The sequence below is a fragment of the Nerophis lumbriciformis genome, linkage group LG12 (genome assembly GCF_033978685.3).
Source record: "Nerophis lumbriciformis linkage group LG12, RoL_Nlum_v2.1, whole genome shotgun sequence".
Lineage (NCBI taxonomy): Eukaryota > Metazoa > Chordata > Actinopteri > Syngnathiformes > Syngnathidae > Nerophis > Nerophis lumbriciformis.
Genome location: NC_084559.2, coordinates 25,722,856 through 25,746,495, shown reverse-complemented (window position 1 = coordinate 25,746,495; position 23,640 = coordinate 25,722,856). Strand labels below are relative to the sequence as shown.

The following is a 23,640-nucleotide window of genomic DNA, read 5'->3' as shown; positions in this document are numbered from 1 at the left end:
ATGGATGGAAATAACAATGGACATATATAAAATGGAGAAGATAACCGCCTTTATTAATTATAAATTGGAGAAATTTACTTCATACTGGGAAAATTGGGTCAACTATGTCACGCCCCGTAAACCTGACTTTAATTTTTCGAATTAGTGATTGTATTGCAAAAAAAAAAAAAAAAAAAAGGATTACTCCCTGTATGTGTATGTATGTATATATATATGTATGTATATATTTATATATATGTATGTGTAGGTATATATATATCTGTTTATATTTTATTTTATTTCTGATTACTATTATTATTAATGTATTATTATTTATTTTTCTTTTTTTTCTTTGTTTATTTAGTTGATGTATTTGTAGATATTACTTTGTTTTTGTTGTTGTTTCTTTCTTTTTTTGGGGAGGGAGGTTGGGTGGTATGGGTGGGATAAGAACAACAATATTTTGACATTCAGGGCAGACAATAGATATATATATGATTTATGTGAATATGATGTAATGGATAGGAATGTCTGATGCTGGATGTCAATAAAAAAAAAATAAATAAAAAAAAAATAAAAAAAATAAAGACAACTTCAGATTGTTTTCTTTGTCTTACTTTGGCCAAAAATAGAACAAACGCATTCTGAAAATATTACGATAAAAAATATAGAAAAAAAATACCGGCAGCGGTAAAGTTTAGATCCATGAAGGAAAAAAGAAAGTGAATGAATGTTTATAACTGAATACATTTACATATGCATACATTTTTGTTTTCTTTTATATTATTTTTTTAAATGAATGTTTATGACAACATTTTTCCAAAACACAATATACAATGTGAGATATAACAGGATAATGCATACATTTATCATTTGTTTTCAAAACGGTTACAAAAAAGTGGGACCCCAAAAATTTACTGTGGGACCCCATTTTTATGACTTGATGGGACCCCATTTTGATAATTCCTAGCGCCAACACTAATGGAGTATTGGTGCGTGCAAAACAGCAGCAGGCGGTTCTAATACTAATCAAATATCATCCGGGGGGACTTAGATAATTTATTCGCGAGCCGGATCTGGCCCGCGGGCCTTTACTTTGACACCACTGCTTTAAGATAAACCCTACCCTCATACCACTTTAATGAAAGTAGAGCTTTGTCTTTTCTTCACAAACTAATAAAAATGGATGATTCTTCAATATGCAAGGCTTGTTTACAGTCTTAAAGACAAACCTGATCAGTTTGCCAACTGAGCAGTACTTTATCTTTACACATAGAGGCTTGTGATGTTGTTATTTAGCATACTGATGAAACTCAGCTAGAAGGACACAGTTAACAGTGCTACTATATGTGTGTCATCATGGATGTTAATCTCTGTGGAATTTGTCCTATGTTGGGACATGTAGCCTGAGGGCAGAATAAACTCCTGGATGTGGACATGCCTGGAGAAAACTCATCACAACTTTTTTCATGGAAGTCTTTGCGTTGTTATTCCTGAATGTTACAGGAGGCTGGGGTACTGAAGTGAATCAAGTCATCTGATATATTTCATGGTAACATTTGTAATGGCAGAAAACACATTGGGATTGAATTACATTTGTAAGAGAAAATGTAGGAAATGTAACAACAAAACACTAACATTTACAAGAAGTACATTTACTGGAGATACACAGTACAATGCACATATCCACTACATCAGGTGTGCCTGCATAATGCCAAGAACTAAATTAATTGTATTTGATTGAGTGGGTTAAAAAATTTATATTAAAGCAATACAGAAGTCAGACGTTCATCCCAGGTTGGATTTTGGTCCACTCCTGTTTAAAGACAGGTTTTGAGGCTGTCACTTGTCAACTCAATTGTTTTGCTCCATCCACATATGTTCTATGGCAGGGGTGCCCACACTTTTTCTGCAGGCGAGCTACTTTTCAATTGATCAAGTCGTGGGGATCTACCTCATTCATATATATAATTTATATTTACTTATTTATGAAAGATATGTTTTTGTTAACAAGTTAAAGGTGTTTAATGATAATGCAAGCATGTTTAACACAAATAGTTAATATTGTTAATAAATTAAAGGTGTTTAATGATAATGCAAGCATGTTTAACACAAATAGTTAATATTGTTAATAAATTAAAGGTGTTTAATGATAATACAAGAATGTTTAATACATATAGTTAATATTGTTAATAAATTAAAGGTGTTTAAAGATAATACAAGCATGTTTAACATATATAGTTAATATTGTTAACAAGTTACAGGTGTTTAATGATAATACAAGCATGTTTAACACATATAGATTCCTTTCTTTCATGAAGACAAGAATATAAGTTGGTGTATTACCTGATTCTGATGACTTGCATTGATTGGAATCAGACAGTGGTGCTGATAATGTCCGCATTTTCAAATGGAGGAGGAAAAAAAGTCCTCCTTTCTGTCCAATACCACATGAAAGTGGTTGGTTTTTGGCATCTTATTTGTCCAGCTTCCGTACTCCTTTGTATACACTTTACAAGAAATACATTGGCGGCAAACTCTGTAGCTTGCTAGCTTGTGCACGCCAGCTTTCTGAGACTCTTATTTTGTTAGCGCAGGCAGGATGAAGCAGAGCTTTTATTGTGAAGATAAGAACTGTGCAGTCGGTCTTTGGAGTTTTGACGACAGGTACGGCACCAGAGTCTGTTGAAATAAAAAGTGTTTCTCGCCTTCCTGTCGGTAATTTTTTCTTACTAATGAGCTGGCAGCAGCCAGCGTCATCTCAGAAGACCCTCGGGTGCCGTGAATGTCAATCAAGTGAGGAAAGTGACGTCATAGTGAAGATTTATGATCGCTCATTTTTAGGACTATTTTTTTTTATGCCTGGCTGGCGATCGACCGACACACTCTCCGCGATCGACCGGTAGCTCGCGATCGACGTAATGGGCACCCCTGTTCTATGGTATTAAGATCCGGACTGGGGAAAAGGATCCTAATGGGCTTCTTTTTGAGCCACTCCTTTGCTGTCTTGGTCTTTGTCAGGCTGGAAGACTCATTCCCGACTCATCTTTAATGTTCTTGCTGAGGCCAAGAAGTTCTCTTAGAAAAATCTAATGCATTTTTTCCAAGTGCACAAATATATTACAAAGGGTCAGTTGAAAAACAAAACTATTTTCCCATTAGAAATAATATAAATCCCAATAATATGTTCCAGACAACCAAAAATAATCTTACAAAACACACTATATAGACAATAACTGTAGATATACACACAGAAAATGAATGAGAACTAAAAATGAATGGGAATGCATATAAATAAAGAGATGAATTAACATTTAACATAACTTTTACCATTACAGTCGTCCCTTGTTTTTTTGCGACTAATTGGTTCAGGACCTGACCATGGTAAAGGAATTTCCACAAAAAAGGTTTATTATCAATAAATCAAATATTGTCACAGTTACGACCTTCTTAATATTTTTTTTTTTTTTTTTTTTACATAATTAGAGTCTTGTAAACATGAAATAACACCCATATAGTCACATTTACACACATTTCATTGGGTGTGTTCTACTTAGAACTGGACTTCATAGTGCTAAAACCTAAGTTATTGTGCCAAAAAGTTGGTCAGTTACACAGTTATTTAGCATTTGCGTCCGGGTTGAAGTAATATTTTTTGAACAGCTGTATTTTAGATTGTATCTGTAATTACAGTTTATGGAGTTGAATCTCAAATTTAATTTTTAACCTGCTATCACTTTGCCTTTGACTGACGAACATGAGCTTGTACTGTTGCCATATGTGGTCTGTGCAATATATGGATTGGACTGGACTCTCACATTCTCATGAATGTAATAATTCAAGAACTGTACCCACTAGGCATCCATTGCCACTGGTCACCAAGGAGGGGGGTTGTCACATATGCGGCAGTTTCCCAAAGTTTCTTCTCTTTACCATTTTGGGCTTTTGGAGTTATTCTTTGACCGGATGTGTGTTCAGATCAGGGGATATCGTTTTGGTTTATGAAGCCCTTTCAGACACTTGTGGTGAAAGGCTGTATAAACTAGAAAATACAATTTCTGTAGAAATTGTGTCTGAATGCCTTAATCCTGCAGCTAAACTGAAATAGAGAAGGAATGTAAAATGATTGTAAAAATATGTTTAGGAATGGTATGAAGATTTAAGAATGCTAGGTGAAATACCAGTAGAATATAGAAGGATATAACCAGTTTGACTGTGAAATGGTTGGAACATAGAAATACTGTGATTGTAGGAATGATTTGAATGTTGAAGATCAGAAACTGTACTGAAACACAGTATGAATATGGAAATGATAAATAAATGTTGTAAAAATTCCCACACTAATTTTAATCCTCCGTGTACCATCAATACTTCTTGGTAAATGGGATTTGAACGCAAGTTGCCTGCTTGAGAGACAAGCTTTCTAGCCACTCAGCTAAATGTCCAGGCTGTAATACCAAAAAGCATTGCTGTGTAAGGTCTACCTTTTTGGGTAATTTCGGGCACAAATTAATGTTTCTTCTTTACAATGAAATATATTACATGATTTTATAGGAAAAAAAATACTTTCAAACAAGCTAATTTAAAGGAAAAACAAGTTGAAACCATGACTGAGATTAAAGCGTACTAAAACATACTATCCATCCATTTTCTACCGCTTGTCCCTTTTGGGGTTGCGAGGAGTGCTGGAGCCTAAACATACTATTGTTATAGACATGATAAATATATGTAGTAATAGTTGGAATTAAACTGTTTGACTCAAAGATGCAAAATTGCCACAAAAAAAAAAGATCTATGCTTTGGGTCCCTTCTGGGAGTTGAACGCCCAAGGCAGATATGTTATCCACTCTGCCAAAACTTCTAACTGTCAAGTTAAGGTCCAACTTTTGTTGTTAAATGGAGAGATTCAGCTGTTGAAAATGATATGTAATTACCCAGAATTCTCTGCTGCAATGGCACTACGTTTTTAGCAAATTTTGGTGACATATCAACATATTTTTTTTTTTTACAATAAAATATGTTAGGAATTGTTAGGTCATTGAAGAATGCTTGTTGAAATGTTATACAATTGATATTATACAATGTCCCAACTGTATCAAATGAACAAAAAAGCAAACAAAACACAGCCAGAGATTGACACAATCCTGGTCCCCAACCACTTCAACTGAAAATGTGGGTGTGGAGAATAACACCCACCCAATCAGAAAAACAAACCATTAAAAACATGTCCATTCGTTTAGCCAATTTGCCGTCAGTCTGCACCACTTTGAAGCAGAATCCAACGTTCGCATCAGAACCACATTTGCACAGTTGACATTAATCCATGAATATAGAGAACTTGCCGAGTGGTCTGTTGGACGTGTTTTAATTTTCTTCTTTTCTCCTGACTCTACAAACTGGACAAGCGAGCATTAGCCTTGCTCACTGGGCCAGATGTTTGTCACTCAGAGGTTTGTGTGTAACATAAACAACAATGTCCTGTTTTCTATCGTTACACGACAGAAACAGTGTTGCCACATTACACCAGAGAAACAAGCAACCATGGCTTCCATCTGCTTTAAAGAATGACCATGCAGGTTTTCGCATGTAATCACAATGACATTTATATATCCTAAATTTAACAAAGTACCAAAGTACAATAATAGTGATAGCACTGGACAACTTAAACTTTACTTTTACTCCTGTATTGCTTATATTTTGTTGATTGCATTCTGTCATTCGTATGTTGTTATGAAGGAGATTTATTTCATTTTACTTAATGCTCTTGTAATTCAATTGGCAGGAGGAGAGAGAGCGATAGATTGGATGGAGGAATGGAAAGAGAATAGGGTGAAGGCAAAGGTTGAATCATTTTGACCTCAGTCTTTGTCAAATACTAGTTACGGCCCTATGTGTCTGGTAAAATTTCAAAAGTAGTATATTGAATAATCTTCCAGCAATATGAAATCACAGGGCAAAACAAATGATGGCGTTATCCTGCAATTAATGCGGGTTCTTATTCATATTCAACTCTGTATGCAGTGTCCCCTAATAGCCTACAATAAAAAATATACATACACTTGCTGTTTTATAATACTTATAGGAACTCATTTTCATTGCCAGTATTTTTCTTAAATAGGCAATTGCGCATTACCTACTTACCGAGGCGGAAGAAAAAGTTGTTCCCACCAATCGTGTCTTATTTAGACGAGATCTCAATTGTTTAGTTACTTTACACCAGGGCTATTCAACTAAATTGTTTTGAGGCCACTTTTCCAGAAAGCTAAGGACTGGGGGGCTTCTCCCTTCACTATTCGACTTATTTTGTATATTCCGGAGAACCAACATTCTCTGCAATAGACATTTAAATTTGGTCTATTTTTTTTTGCCAGAGTTACAGAAGCGCTTTGCTGTTTTTAAAGACCTTGTGCGAAAAAGCTTGTCAAAAATCATCTCCATGACAGCACTCTGGTGTTTTAAAGCATCTTCTGCAAAAATGTGAGTCTCCCACAACTTTTTAAAACAGAACTCGCAGGCCACCAGTTGAATAGCCCAAACGATGAAAAAATTAAGATCTAAAATGGAACCTTGAGGATCACCACTAGTATAACTAAAGAAGTTGAACAACTGACTGCATGCAGCTTAAACAAGCCACAGCAACATCTTACTTACAAAAATTACATTACTTTTTTACATTATAACTGCCAAAAAGGAGAGGACTTAGGGGGGTGCCTTGAGGAACGCCTCGATTATGTAAATCACAAGTTTAGACCCTAGTATTATGTTTGCTAGAAAGGTTCAAATGTCAATACAAGGATCTGCCAAAGTGTTTACAGCGGTCCAAGCACTTCAGTGTTTTTTAGGAATTTGCTGCCAAAATGTTTGTCTCCAAAATTTTGACCTAAACTCTAGGGGCAGTCTGGTGTTATTCCCGGGGCCGCATTTGGCCCCCGGGCCGCCTGTAGAATAGCCCTGCTTTAGGCTATGTCTACACCAGTGGTTCTTAACCTGGGTTCGATCGAACCCTAGGGGTTCGGTGAGCCGGCCTCAGGGGTTCGGCGGAGCCTGCGCCGCGGAGGTCAAGACACACCCAACTCATCGTGTAAATAAAAACTTCTCCCTATTGGCGTATTATGGATACCCCCAAACAATGTTACCGCTAATTTTCCATCTGATTTGCAGATGTGTAATTTGTTGTGAGTTCATGTGTTGGTTTTGTTCTTTGAACAAGGGGATGTTCATGCACGGTTCAATTTGTGCACCAGTAAAAAAAACATATAACTTTGTCTTGAATTAGAATTTTGTATTTATTTATTTTTTCACTAAAGGGTTCGGTGAATGCGCATATGAAACTGGTGGGGTTCGGTACCTCCAATAAGGTTAAGAACCACTGGTCTACACTAAGCTGGATAACCCCTTAAATGAAAAATTATTTAGTCTAAGCCCCGTTTCGGCCACACTAAACCAGCGTTTAAGGTCTCCCTCCTCGGACAATTTTTTACACGGGTAAGTGTGCCGTCTATTTCTTGAATCTCCAGCTCTTGGCTTTGTATGGACTCATTGATCTTTTACAAACTGAGTTCGGAGAAGAAGTGACGCCAGAAAGATGGAGGCGAGTCATCCAGACATGTGTGGAAATCACACATGAATACCTTAAGAGAAGCAAACGCCTGATTGCAGCTATTTCGGATACAACACATCTCGGACGGCAACATAGACGGTTGAGCGACGGTTTTGGATAAGGCCTGGAAGAACGGCAGCCTGGTGGGATATGTTTGTCAACGAGTGTGTTGTGCCAGCTGAACGGCAAGAGAACTTTCGAATGTCCAGGTCAGCTGTGTGTCTACTTAGTGAAAAACGTTGTCCATTTGTCGAAGGGGAGACAACGACAGACTATGAAAAACAGCGAATACATTCGGACTGGCAAAGCAGACTATTACTAGTTATTGTCCGCAATATATGTTGAGCGATTACTCAACGTCTAGTTTTGTACTCCGTAACTTTTGTGAAGCCATGAAGTGGTTGCGGCCGTCAAGTACGACCGCCAATTTCAGTCTACAAGCACAGTGTCCTGACCAGATATCTATGATTGTTGTAAAATGTTCTTTATCACATTGTTTACTCTCACGCTTCCATTAAAGGTATGATTCATGTATGATGGCTCAGGTGTGATTCACTACAATAGTCTAACAGCTGCTGACGGTGAGGCAAGCAAGGTTTACTGGTAAAAGAAATGTGGCAATAGTCTACATTGAAACACAGGGTAAGGATACACTTCCAGGTCAGAGGTGACTATGACGTGCGCATTTTTTCCGCGCATGCGTACTAGGTTGCGTTGCGCCGGCGGACGGAGGCGGTCTTAAAAGACCATTGTGTGTGTGTGGACACGGATAAGGTTAGGTGGGATTTACCCTGGATAACCTTAGTGTAGAAGGGGGCCCTAGACTGTGTTCCTTGTCAATTACATAAATCAGTGATTTTCAAACTGTGGTACACGTACCACCAGTGGTAGGCGTGCTCCATCTAGTGCAGTGGTTCTTAACCTTGTTGGCGGTACCGAACCCCACCAGTTTCATATGCGCATTCACCGAACCCTTCTTTAGTGAAAAATAAAATGTTGGGTTTTTTTCAAATTCAATACAAAGTTATATGTTTTTGGTAACACTTTAGTATAGGGAACGTATTCTAAGTAACAAAGACTTAATTAAGAGTTTTTTGGACACTAGGGGAACATATTCTAAGTAACAAAGACTTAATTTAGAGTTATTTGGTTAGAGGGTTAGGGCCAGGGTTAGAGGGTTAGGGTTATAATAAGGCCATGCAGAATAAGGCATTAATAAGTACTTAATAATGACTAGTTAAGAGCCAATATGTTACTAATTTGCATGTTAATAAGCAACTAATTAATGGTGAATACTGTATGTTCCCCATACTAAAGTGTTAACATGTTTTTTTACCGGTGCACAAAATGAACCGTGCATGAACATCACCCAGTTCAAAGAACAAAACCAACACAGTGCATAAACTCACAACAAATTACACACCTGCAAATCAGTCTGACTTCTGCTGTTGCCGTATCCGTAATACGCCGATAGGGAGAAATTTTTATTTACACGATGAGTCGGGTGTGTCTTGACCTCCCCCCCGAACCCCTGAGCCCGACTCACCGAACCCCTAGGGTTCGATCGAACCCAGGTTAAGAACCACTGATCTAGTGGTACTTTAACGTTTATGTGCAGTGAATTTTATTTGACTCATTATTTAAGTAGCCTACGGTGTTTTATTTTCCTGTATTCAAACTATGTCTCTGTTCAGACTGTGTGTAATGTTACAGTGGCCAAAAATATGAAATATACTTGTTAAATACAACTTATGTTGTGTTTTTAATGAATACTTAGAGCTACTACGCTGCTGTATTTTATTGTTGGTCGTATTTGGAGAGCCGAATGTTTTCTGAGGTGGTACTTGGTGCAGCACTTTGGAAACATTTTTTGTTGTTTAAATTTTCTATATAAATAAAGTGGATTGGATATCTGGTATCGGTATTTCATATGTTTTAAGGTTAAGGCACTTTTAATATCCTTAAAAACACATACTATACACTTTTAACGCTATTTTTCAGAGTAAGGAAGAGCTAAAACTTCCTGTTTCCATTCCACCGAATGCCTTTTTATCTCTCATCGCCCCTGAAGCTCAGTGATGGCGGACAGACATTTTACAGGCGGTGTTAAAGTCCAAGTCATGGAGGAGGATATGGGCCGGGCTCGGTTCTAGGTGGAGTTTATCATGCGTATAAATGAACGCCCTCTGCTTGTCCGACGCCCCTGCCAACTCACTCACACTTGAACGTCTCCTCTCTTTTTCTGCGGCGAGGTAAGTTTACAATGTAAACCGTGTCGTCTACTTCATTCTTTCTTCGTCATTTAAAATGTTTGCTGCTCGGTGTCACAGATTTAAGTGCGCGCTATTTCCGGTGTTCGTTCAAGTTGTGTAAGTGAGGCCGGAAACATGACTCATTTTTAGTCATTTACTGAATACTATAGAGTTTGTGTGTATTAAAGACACATTTTTAATGTGAAATGTAGAAGATGGAAGCTTACAACATACAGTATATCCGTGTTAGTGTTGGACGTGGGTGTGGCCATCGTGTCTCCATATGACTGCCATCATGAAAACCACATCAACATAAAAACCCTCCAGGCAACATTTTTCTACATAAATGTCGATTTATGAAAGTAAGGACTACATTTTCTAATTGGCTAAATGGTTTGCAATTATAAAGTTAAAGTACCAATGATTGTCACACACACACTAGGTGTGGCGAAATTATTCTCTGCATTTGACCCATCACCCTTGATCACCCCCTGGGAGGAGAGGTTGAGCAGTGAGCAGCAGCGGTGGCCACGCCCGGGAATCATTTTTGGCGATTCAACCCCCAATTCCAACCCTTAATGCTGAGTGCCAAGCAGGGAGGTAATGGGTCCCATTTTTATAGTCTTTGGTATGACTCGACCGGGGATTGAACTCACGACCACTCTAAACACTAGGTCAATCAAATATTGGAGGATGATTAAGAGTACAAAAGCCCTTAAATTGATATCTTTGTTAAAAACATTTAAAGTGATTTAAGTAGCCCTTTGTCTTTTTTATCTGTATTTGCATTTGTTTTCTTTCCTTGACATGTTTCGCTGATGTTGAAAGTGCCTTGACTTTTGTGTGCATGTTTGTTGTTAAATTAAAAAAAACAAAACAAACATAAAAACCTACAGGAAATTTGCAGAACTGTCTTACTTACAGATGCCAACATACTGCTAGGGCTGCAACTAACGATTAATTTCATAATCGATTAATCTGTCGATTATTACTTAGATTTACCGATTAATAATCGGATAAGAGAGACAAGCTACATTTCTATCCTTTCCAGTATTTTATTGGAAAAAAACAGCATACTGGCACCATACTTATTTTGATTATTGTTTCTCAGCTTTTTGTACATGTTGCAGTTTATAAATAAAGGTTTATAATAATAAAAAAATAAAAATAAAATTGCCTCTGCGCATGGGCATAGCATTGATCCAACGAATCGATGACTAAATTAATCGCCAACTATTTTTATAATTGATAGTTGTTGCAGCCCTAGTTGAAAGTGCCTTGACTTTTGTGTGAATGTTTGTTGTTCAATAAAAAAAAAAAAACAAACAAACATAAAAACCTACAGGAACTTTGCAGAACTACTTACAGATGCAAACAAGAGTATAAAGAAGTCATGCTGTTCCATTACCTCTGTTCATACTACTGTCACTACTCAACTGCCAAAAGAACTGTAGACACCTTAATATTTATTACTTCCTATACTGTATATACTGTGTATACTGTTATACTATTTGATATTGCACTGGTACTGTATGTGACTACTGTACATTTACTTGTACTGATACTTCTACCATAACTACTGGGACTTATTGTGCAACTTATTGTCTTGTAATTAATGTACATCAGAGCTATTCAAATTGTTGTATTTTTTGTATTTAGTGTATTAGATTCAGCAACTAGTTTGGATCCCACTGTATGCAATATCTGAAGAGCATGGAAAAAAGCATTTCACTGTGGTGTACTCTGCATGTGACGAATAAAACCCTTGAACCTTGAAACCAACATACTGCATATAATATTTTTAAATTGGACTTTCTTCGCTGTCTGTAAACCTGCTGACTATTGTTTTATTGTGTTCCCTATATCCAAATGTGTTCTTCTGTCCTAATAGAGTCCTGCATCATCCAGCCCCACCATGTCTTTCATCAGAGAGTTCATGATGCAGACCGTCTATCTGGGCATGCCCGATGAGTCAGTAAGTTGCTGTGGTTTTTCTTCCAGTTGCTAAGGCCGACCGCCCTGTTTGTTCCCTTTTTTCCTTTTCCTGTGGTATGCTCTCTTGGTGGAAAGTTTTCTTGGCAGGGTTTAGAGCAAAGGAAGAGGAGGGAACATAAAACAAGATTGCAAGGAGAAGAACGGAGTACAGTAAAGGTTTAACAAAAAAAAGTGAGCAAGGAGGAATGATTGCATGAGACAAAGCGAGCATGGTGAAATATTTTCACTCCACATAAGTCAAACCATGAGCATTTGTATATCTTGTGAATGTGTGACTCATCGGAGCAAGAATTTCAGCCCCTCCCTTGTTGAAGTCTACACATACTCCTCACTGACTGCTTTGGAGGTTTCACAAGCTGGGGTTTTTTGTCATGAAGCTGATTTGTTTCTGCTTTGGTTTAATACCACACATGCATATTCATTTGAAAAAATGATTGTTTTTGAATCTCTAAACGCAGTGGTTCTCAATGTACCACCTGAGAAAACACTTGGCTCTCCAAGTAATCAGAATGACCAACATTAAAATACAGTAGCATATAGTAGGCCCAAGTATTCATTAAAACCAAGGCAGAGGTTTTATTTAACAAGCATATTTCATATTTTTGGCCACTGTAACATTACACACAATTCACAAACATTATCAACAATGAAACGCCATATACAGTACGTATTTGGTGTACCACCAGAGAGAGCCCACATACTTCGAATCACTGTCTTAATGGATTAGCGCTACAATATATTTCAGACCTCTTAAGAATCTACACCCCAACAAGGTCTCTGAGGTCTGAACAAATTCTCATTGTCGTCCCAAAAACCCAGTTAAAATACAGCGGGGAGCGTACGTTTTCTGCTGTGGCTCCGAAACTTTGGAACGATATCCCCCTTGTTATTCGGACGTCTCCCTCTTTAATGAGTTTTAAATCACGTCTTAAAACATATTTTCTCATTGGCTTTTAAACCAGCAGGAGATTTTGGGGGATTATAGTGTTGTTGTTTTTTTTAATGTATAATTTTTTTATTTTTTTTAACTTAAATGTTTCCTGCACTTGACAATCCTTAGTGTTATCCTGCTTTTAAATGTGTGTTTAACTACTGTGCAGCACTTTGTCAAACTTGTATTGTTTTTTGAAATACTATATATGTGTATATATATATATATATGTATGTATGTATGTATGTGTGTATGTGTGTATGTATGGATGTGTGTGTGTGTGTGTATGTATGTATGTGTGTGTGTGTATATATATATGTATATATATATATATATGTGTGTGTATGTATATCTATATATATGTATGTATGTGTGTGTGTATATATATATATATACATATGTGTGTGTGTGTGTGTGTGTGTATATATATATATATATATATATATATATATTATAATATAAGTCATTCATTTCTCAAAGAATATTTGATTCATATATTTTTGTATTTATTTGCTCAAATCTCTTGTCAGCTTCAGCCTTACACAAAAATACAAAACATTTAAAATGTGTTTTTTTATTTTATCCCTCTAAATGCCTTTTGATCAAATTATGTTACAGTTTTTAATTAGTATACATTTTACATTACCAGTAGTTATTTTCCAAATTTAAACCTGTGACTTTATCTGATCAAAAAGCCTTCAAAAGAGTCCAAATTAAAATTCTAATAAAACATTACATTTTTGATATTGTATTGAGAAATATGAACAAAAAAAATAATCCAAACCCCACGCCCTCTTCAAAAACTAAAGTTTTTTTTGTCTTGTTTGGCTTAAAACATAATTAAAATTAAATGTTCCCAGAGAGTTAGACATATTTTTTTACCATTAGCAGCATGGTGAAGGACAATACACTTCCAAGAAGTAGCATATTATACATTTTCTAGAAATATATTTTACAGTTTGAACAGTGAAATGTAAATAGTGAAAGACTATTTGGCCTCACCGCTGAATGGTAGTGACTACTTACCAAACGCCAATCTGTGTTGTGTGTTAGGTGTTAAAGAATGAGGGGACAGTGAAGGCGGCACACAACTTCAGCCCCAGTGGCGATGCAGCAGTCATGGACCAGGCAATCAAGGCAAAAGGTGATCTCTCTTTGTGGTCCTCATAGAAAGGCTTGTGCAACTTGTCCTGTCATAGAATTGTGACATCTTGGATAAAGAAGGACCACCTTTTTGTTCTTACTGCTTATAGCACACCCTGCTGGCAGACATTCGTGACTGCACCTTTTTCACTGAAAAACATAAGTTGTGTCTATTTCACATGATGTCATTTGTGCAGGTGTGGATGAAAACACCATTATTGAACTCCTGGTGAAGAGGAGCAATGAGCAGAGGCAGCAGATCAAAGAAGCTTACCAACAAGCCAGTGGAAAGGTAAGAAAGGCGGTCAAGTACTCACAGCATCACACACACACACGCACACACACACACACATTCCCTCATACTTTCTGTTTGTATTGTTGCCTTGAAGCCACTGGATGCAGCACTGAAGAAGGCTTTGAAGGGAGACTTGGAGGAAGTGGTCATGGCTCTGCTAAAAACACCAGCCCAGTATGATGCCCAGCTGCTGAAAATGGCCATGAAGGTACGTGTGCAAGTACACACTGCACCGCACCCTTCCTCTCAGTCATTTAGCTGAGTGGAACTGCTGTTATTGCACTTTGGAGGTCAACACTGATTTTAAGTTTCTGGCTCACAGCCATCTCCGCCCACTTCCATGTATTCATGTTGGCTAGTCCCAATAGACTGGCTGTTGATGAAATTACAATACTTCTGGATTAACACCCTTTATGCTTCAATTCATGAATTTAGGGTATGGGAACAGATGAGGACACCCTGGTTGAGATTTTGGCCACTCGGACCAACAAAGAGATTCTGGACATAAAGAAGGCCTACAAGGAAGGTGTGTTCTGCAGTGTAGGCTTCCGTTTCATCAAGCTATTGTTTGGAGATCCAAATTATTATTACACAATACAATACTGTATTTTAGTGACTGGAAAGTGGGTGCGTAAAGAACACAAGCTTGTGTGCAGGGCTGGACCACCGGTTACTGGTGCATGAGCCAATGAAGAAACTATTAAATGTTTTGGAGAGATTCTGGATAAAGGTGTTCATATTAGGGTGCACTGCTAAATGCCGTTTCATCCGGATAACAATCACCAATCCCATTTGGCAGACAATGTATTTATTTTTAGTGCCCCGACTGACCAGCGGCTCGCAGCTACCGTATTTTTCGGACTATAAGTCGCAGTTTTTTTCATAGTTTGGCCGGGCTCCAGTGTGACTTATATATGTTTTTTTCCTTCTTTATTATGCATTTTCGGCAGGTGCGACTTATACTCCGAAAAATACGGTAATTATGTGTCTCCATACACACTGTGGAGCCTCCCCTACATTTACGTTAAATAAATTGCATTATTTAGTATCTTACGTACTGTTATCACTGGAGCTCGAGGCTAAACATGTCACACACCGCGTCCAAGCCAGAAGCAGGCATGCTAATATCTAAACCAGTGGTTCTTAACCTTGTTGGAGGTACCGAACCCCACCAGTTTCATATGCGCATTCATCGAACCCTTCTTTGGTGGAAAAATAAAATGTGTTTTTTTTCTAATTCAAGACAAAGTTATATGTTTTTGGTAACACTTTAGTATGGGGAACATATTCTAAGTAACAAAGATTTAATTTAGAGTTTTTTGGACACTAGGGTAACATATTCTAAGTAACAAAGACTTAATTTAGAGTTATTTGGTAAAGGTTAGGGTTAGAGGGTTAGGGCCAGGGTTAGGGTTATAATAAGACCCATGCCGAATAAGGCATTAATAAATACTTAATAATGACTAGTTAAGAGCCAATATGTTACTAATTTGCATGTTAATAAGCAACTAATTGATGGTGAAAATGTTCCCCATACTAAAGTGTTACCATATTTTTTTTACTGGTGCCCAAAATGAACCGTGCATGAACATCACCTTGTTCAAAGAACAAAACCAACACAGTGCATAAACTCACAACAAATTACACACCTGCAAATCAGTGTGACTTCTGCTGTTGTCGTATTCGTAATACGCCGATAGGGAGAAATTTTTATTTACACGATGAGTCGGGTGTGTTTTGACCTCCGCCGAACCCCTGCGCCCGACTCACCGAACCCCTCGGGTTCGATCGAACCCAGGTTAAGAACCACTGATCCAAGCTATCTTTAAACAACATCAAGATACAAGTACTTAATAAAGTTTAAGAAATGTAGATAGAACCACGTTTGGTGGTAGTGTCGATACCAAGAGTAGTATCGGTATCAGTTTATGCTCTATACTAGAGTGATTGGTTTGATAGAATTTTTTTTTATTCATTTCAAAAACAGGGAATAATTCCCTGGACAAAGGAGAACTTTGAAGGCAAAACCCAAAGGTTTTAAATAAGTAGTAGATTTAAATGTAGTATTGGCTTTTGTTTAGTTACTGTGGACTATTGACTTTTTTGATCGAACAATTATATGTAATAAAAGAGAACAAGGAACTAGTTGAAATATTGTGTTGATATTGGTAAACTGGCAATAGCACTCTGATAAATACATTGACACAATTACAGTTAACACATGAGATTTGAATTGATATTGGCTGATCTTACTCATAAATGATCGATATCAGAATCAGCAGCATAAAACCCTGATGGGAACATCTCGAGCTCATACATAGTTGTAGTTATACTGTATGTGGTCATTACGTTATGGCTAAAACGCCTCAGACTTTTACACAGTATTGTATGAAAAGAGGTTAAAACTTTTCAGAATACACTGTTTAAAATGTTTGTCATCTGCAAGATTACAAGAAGGACCTGGAGGAAGACGTCAGATCTGACACCAGCGGAGAATTTAGGACTGCACTCCTTACACTCTGCAAGGTATGTGTGAGTTCAAATATTGGCCCTCTTTATTTTTGTTACAGGATGTTTGAGGCGGATGTTGCCTTTCTTTCAATGCTCTAGGATGGTCTTAGGTTAAAGAAACATACCACTCCCCTGTTAATACTACAGTGAAAGTTTTTTTTTTTAAAAGTACATACCACACATGCTAATATTTACATTTGACAATTAGAATGTTGACCAGTTCAATATATTTCATTGTTAAAAAAAAAAAAAAAATAGATTGCATTGCAATGAAAACTACTTCCTATGCTATTTACATTTTTCAGAATAGTTCCACATGCCACGTTCAATAACTAATTACAAAAATGATTGATAGTCATTATCAACTAATAATTAGACAAGGGGTGTCCAAAGATAATTTTTAATGGCCTGAAAACATAAAAAGTACAATAAAAGATTTTATAAATATATTTTTTCTTTCAAAAAATATATTTATTGTGTGTTTTGATTTGATTTGAAGTCTGTAGCCTTTTAACGGAGAAGGTTAGGACACCACTGACTTAGACCCTATACACAAATTACCGTATACATTCTTGATATGATGCTTAGTATTATTACAAATAATATTATTAATTCGGGACGGCGTGGCGCAGTGGCAGAATGGCCGTGCGCGACCCGAGGGTCCCTGGTTCAATCCCCACCTAGTACCAACCTTGTCATGTCCGTTGTGTCCTGAGCAAGACACTTCACCCTTGCTCCTGATGGGTGCTGGTTAGCGCCTTGCATGGCAGCTCCCTCCATCAGTGTGTGAATGTGTGTGTGAATGGGTAAATGTGGAAGTAGTGTCAAAGCGCTTTGAGTACCTTGAAGGTAGAAAAGCGCTATACAAGTACAACCCATAATTATATGGGTGAAAATATAGTATGTGTACATAGTGTGTAATATGTGTATATTTACATAGTTGGAATAGTGGTTATTATTATTATTATTACTACTCATTTTAGCTTTTTTTTATTTATTAGGTTTTACTTTTGTTACGGCATGTAAAATGGCCACCGCAACCACAGAATTTCCATATTGTGCGGTGAATAGAGTCTATCCTGTCCTACAATACTTTTAGGCCAATAATAAACAACAAAAGGATAATAAAATTAAGGAAGATATTGTATATGTCAGAAAGCATTTTTGACCCATGTAGGAAAGTCACCAAGATTCAGTAATGTGTCTCAAATCATCATTCATTGCAAAAAACTAGGACTGTCAAATGATAAAAAAATGTAATCCGATTAATCACATTTTGGAATTTGGATTAATCGTGATTAATCACAGGTGATTAATTACATTTTCTTAAGAAAAAAACCCATTTATAAACAAATGCCATTTTATTGTCAGAATGTCATTGAGAGGCATTTTTGAATATTTTACTTGAATGCACAAAACTTGGAAACAGTTCTATCAAAAGTTTTTTCAGGGTTTATTTTGGAGTAAAATTTGCCAGAGAACACATCAGTTGGAGTCTCATTCCTTTTTGTACTGACTTATGCATATATCTGATCACTGACCATATTAAGCTAAAAGAGCTTGGAGAGGTAAAATAAATTGCATCATTATTTTAAGTGTGTACATGAATAATGCGATCAATTTTTGTGATTAATCACGTGAGTTAACTTGTCAATTTTGACTGCCCTACGAAAACAAATTATATGAATACTAAAGCTAGTGAAACATTTTTTATATTTTTATCATAGCAATAGAGTTTTTTTAAGGTGTGTTTTTAAGGGGCGTGCTGCGCTGTAGGAATAAAATCACACAAAAACAGCAAATATAGTTATATAGGTATATATAACATATTTTTTTTACTACAAAATTATAAATATCAAAGTGGCCCCTGCATTCTTTTGATTTTTCAAAAGGGTTGGACACCCGCACAGTATTGTCTACAGAGGGACATAATCCTCCTAAAGGCATTATTTTAACCAAGACTCGTCTTTTATAAAGATGATTTATTGTAAGCTTTAAAGGGGAACATTATCACAATTTCAGAATTGTTAAAACCATTAAAAATCAGTTCCCAGTGGCTTATTATATTTTTCGAAGTTTTTTTCAAAATTTTACTCATCATGCAATATCCCTAAAAAAAGCTTCAAAGTGCCTGATTTTAACCTCCCGTCCATTTTCCTGTGACGTCACATAGTGAAGCCAACACAAACAAACATGGCGGAAAGAACAGCAAGCTATAGCGACATTAGCTCGGATTCAGACTCGGATTTCAGCGGCTTAAGCGATTCAACAGATTACGAATGTATTGAAACGGATGGTTGTAGTGTGGAGGCAGGTGGCGAAAACGAAATTGAAGAAGAAACTGAAGCTATTGAGCCATATCGGTTTGAACCGTATGCAAGCGAAACCGACGAAAACGACACGACAGCCAGCGACACGGGAGAAAGCGAGGACGAATTCGGCGATCGCCTTCTAACCAACGATTGGTATGTGTTTGTTTGGCATTAAAGGAAACTAACAACTATGAACTAGGTTTACAGCATATGAAATACATTTGGCAACAACATGCACTTTGAGAGTGCAGACAGCCCAATTTTCATCAATTAATATATTCTGCAGACATACCCTCATGTCAGCAGGCCAGGGAAGCTAGGGTCGATATTCTTCTCTTGATCATCTTCGGGACGGTGTGAGCCAAGACATCCAGGGGGTTTAGCTCGCTCGTCTGCGGGAACAAACTGCCGCCATTGCTTGCCGTGCTACCGAGGTCCTTTGTCCCTGAATTGCTCACACACTCCGGCAGATTCAATGGGGGTCTGGCGGCAGATTTCTTTGACTTTATCGTTGGAAATGCATCTGCTTTGAGTGTCGCAGGATATCCACACATTCTTGCCATCTCTGTCGTAGCATAGCTTTCGTCGGTAAAGTGTGCGGAACAAACGTCCAATTTATTGCCACTTTCGCATCTTTGGGCCACTGGTGCAACTTGAATCCGTCCCTGTTCGTGTTGTTACACCCTCCGACAACACACCGACGAGGCATGATGTCTCCAAGGTACGGAAAACAGTCGAAAAAAAACGGAAAATAACGGAGCTGATTTGACTCGGTGTTTGAGAAAATGGCGGATTGCTTCCCGATGCGACGTCACATTGTGACGTCATCGCTCCGAGAGCGAATATTAGAAAGGCGTTTAATTCGCCAAAATTCACCCATTTAGAGTTCGGAAATCGGTTAAAAAAATATATGGTCTTTTTTCTGCAACATCAAGGTATATATTGACGCTTACATAGGTCTGGTGATAATGTTCCCCTTTAATATATGTTAGAACAGAAAACGAACGTTAAACAACTTTATATTTGGGTGAAGTTCCCCATTGTTTCTACTATTATAAAGCGACCTCATGTCTTAAGTTATTATCACTATGAATGACCGTTAAGTTTCTATTGTATTAAAGCAAAATGTAGTTTGAGCCATCTAAGATTTTTTGTTCATCACAGGCTAACCGCACTGAGGGAGTGTGTGATCAGCTGATTGACAGCGATGCCAGGGCCCTGTATGAGGCTGGAGAGGGGCGCAAAGGCAAAGACTGCTCTGTCTTCATAGAAATCCTCACCAGCCGGAGCGCCGCTCATCTCCGTCAAGGTCTGTTGGCTTGCAGTGTCTATCTTCTTAGTGTACGTCTTACATGCTTCATCTCTATCATCATTCAGTGTTTGATAGGTACTCCAAGTACAGCAAAATAGACGTCGCCAAAGCAATTGACCTGGAGCTGAAGGGTGATATTGAGAATTGCCTCACAGCAGTAGGTAAAGAAAGACACAGTCTTATGTTGAAACATACAATAATTACCTGAATATACATGTACACATATTTAATGTATACATTTTTTACTTTAGTCAAGTGTGCTGGGAGCAGGCCTGCATTCTTTGCTGAGAAGCTCTACTTGGCCATGAAGGTATTGTACCTTGTATCATGCACAATCAAAAAATATGACATCACCTCCTTATTCTCTGTGTTTTTCTCTTTGGGCTTTTCTGCTTTTCAGGGATCCGGGACTCGCAAAAACATCCTAACCCGGATCATGGTGAGCCGCTCCGAAAAAGACATGAAACTAATCAAGGAGGAGTACAAGAAGAAATACGGCAAAACACTCCACCAGGATATTCTGGTGAGATAGTTCTCTATATCACTAAATGCACATACAGTAGTACCTCAACTTAATTGGTTCTGAATGGAAATATCGTTGTAGCAAAATTATTTGCAAACATGTATCTTGATCTGTGCGTGTGTAATCCAATTCACATGTCTGTGTATTATTGTGTGTGTCTGTGTATCCATCTTGTGCCGACTAATGGTAAGTATAAGGAAAGGCAAGGGGGAGTTACTGACAAATCCTTTTACACGTTCAAAACGCTATACAGACAGACTTGTCGTACACAGCGGAAGTGTCGCAAAAGTCGCGTGTAAAAAGACAGCCAATAAAAGGTTCCTGCTTCAAACACATGTAAATACGTACGCACACATTCTTTTTTGCAAACACGACAATCGCAATACAGATATATTTTTTACACAAAGACAAATGATAATACGGACAGACAAATTAAAGCACACACACGTGGATCTGATCACACACACACACACAGATTAATATACAAACATACATACTAGTACAAGCACACGTGAACTGTGTTAGACATGTACAGACTGAGATACACGTTTTCAAATAATTTTACGACAATAATACTTCCATAGTTCTGTGACAGAGCTCTTAACTCAAAACACATTTATTTCAAATCAATGTCTCTCATTTAAATTAATAATTTATAATAATGTAATTATCTTGGGTGATTTTAACCACAGTAATCTACGGTAATCTCCTTCCAAGAAATAACAGGAATATAGAAAACTTCACTTGCCGTATCCGGAATTTAATTCAAAGTCAATTGTTTGCTAAAAAGTTAGTGAATAGATTTCAACTCACTGAATCGTTTCGGATTGGATCGTTCTTGAAAAATATTGTCCTGGAATCGTATTGGCAACCATAAATACCGAATCAAATCGTTGATAAAACTAATCGTTACACCCCTAATTTAAATCAATCAATTAATTGCACCACACTCCAAAAACGCGCAATTTTAAAATGTAACATGTCTTTTGATAGGAAAAACTAACAAATATTTTATGAAAAACAAGAATATAGAATTTACTCCTAACAACTACAGTAGCTTTATTACCCTTGGGGAGCAAATTCCTACAGTATTTCCTTCTAGCTGCTTCTCCGTCGAACACACCATCAGCAACTTTTCTAAATTTTCATAGATGAACGGCTATCGTTCAAATATTGAAACATTTGTGGCTGGCATTACACTCATTCTGCTTCAGTAGGGTGCGTACTAGCAGTGCTACGCTCAAATTGCTTTGCCAATTTGGTGATATGCTCAGTCAAGTTTTTGATGATTTATTTCTTTAATTCAATTAATATAATCTACTTCTTCTTCTCAGCATGGTCTTTCACACGCTTTCTACCTTCCTATGGTTAGAAAGCAAATGTATGTTGATCTCTAGCTATAAAATAATGCGAGTGAGTAAGACCAAATGTTTTAGTTGGATGTTACGGGGTTCACTGTGATATTTGATACGCAACTAATGGTCGGGATGATTGTAATTCAAATTTTTGTGTGTAACTTAAAGCATAACGATTAGCCGAGAGACAGCTCTTATCTCAAAACACTCTTTGGTTGGGGCACTCCTAAGTTGAGGTACCACTGTAAATACTATTTTGTCCATCTAATGTTGCCAACACAGGGAGAGTATGGAGGTTCCAATATTTAAACTATGATTACTTTTTCCAGGATGACACTAAAGGAGACTATGAAAAGATTCTACTGGCTCTCTGCGGGAGTGAGAACTGATTTCTCATCTACTGACTATAAGCTCTCATACAGCTGACAAAGTCATGTAGCTGAAGAATTGCGTCCAATGCCCAGCTGTGTCAAGTAACCTGCTGTCATGCATGATGACAAATATTAGATAATAACAGCAATGAGCAAAGACTAATGCCAAATTACTGCAGTATTGCCTCAGCAGACATTATCTTTCTAATACTGTTTTAATTCATTTTAAACCCAAAGCACTCTGACCTTACCATACATTTGAGTTATCCAACCGGTTGATCATGTGTCTTGTAAAGGTAGAGTGATAACTGGTGCTTGAAGGAAAAGAAGAATTGCAACGCAGCAGCGAAAAAAATCCTCTTCATATGTGACAAATATACTGTACACCCGTGCAAGCGAAGGAGCTTCGGCATCCTGCGAATAAAAGCTTTTTTTTTCTATCTGAGTGTACTTCAGGACTTTGTCAGACACAATTCAACCATTCATCTGTGTGAGCTGTAGTCTATCCCAGCTGACTGCAGGTGAAAAGCGGGCTATATCCTAAACTGATTACCACTTACCAGTCAACAGCAGTGCACATGAAGACAAACAACCAGTAATGTGGAGTCTTCCACTAGCCCAAGGGTCTGCAACCCGCGGCTCCGGAGCCGCATGCGGCTCTTTGACCACTCTGATGCGGCTCAGCTGCATACTTGCCGACCCTCCCGATTTTCCTGGGAGACTTCCGGGTTTCAGTGCCTCTCCCAGAAATCTCCCGGGGCAAATATTCTCCGATTTTCACCCAAACAACAATAATAAGGGCGTGCCGTGATGGCACAGCATTTAGCGCCCTCTACAACCTGTACAAACAGCGTGCCAGCCCAGCCACATGTTGCATGCAGCTTCTGCTTGCACACGTAAGTGACAGCAAGGCATACTTGGTCAACAGCCATACAAGTCACACTGAGGGTGGCCGTACAAACAACTTTAACACTGTTACAAATATGCACCCACTGTGAACCCACACCAAACAAGAATGACAAACACATTTCGGGAGAACATCCGCACCGTAACACAAAATA

General features: G+C 37.7%; 1 protein-coding gene across 1 annotated transcript; it reads left to right on the top strand.

Annotated features, from left to right (window-relative positions):
* The first annotated feature begins 9,695 nt into the window (after positions 1–9,695).
* anxa1a (annexin A1a) lies at positions 9,696–23,019 on the top strand. Its single transcript, XM_061986193.1, has 12 exons — positions 9,696–9,831; positions 11,723–11,806; positions 13,811–13,901; positions 14,098–14,192; positions 14,290–14,403; positions 14,631–14,721; positions 16,642–16,721; positions 20,183–20,327; positions 20,396–20,491; positions 20,582–20,640; positions 20,731–20,853; positions 22,538–23,019. The coding sequence occupies exons 2-12, from the start codon at positions 11,747–11,749 to the stop codon at positions 22,595–22,597; spliced, it is 1,014 nt and encodes a 337-aa protein (XP_061842177.1). The 5' UTR covers positions 9,696–9,831; positions 11,723–11,746; the 3' UTR covers positions 22,598–23,019.
* Positions 23,020–23,640: the final 621 nt, after the last annotated feature.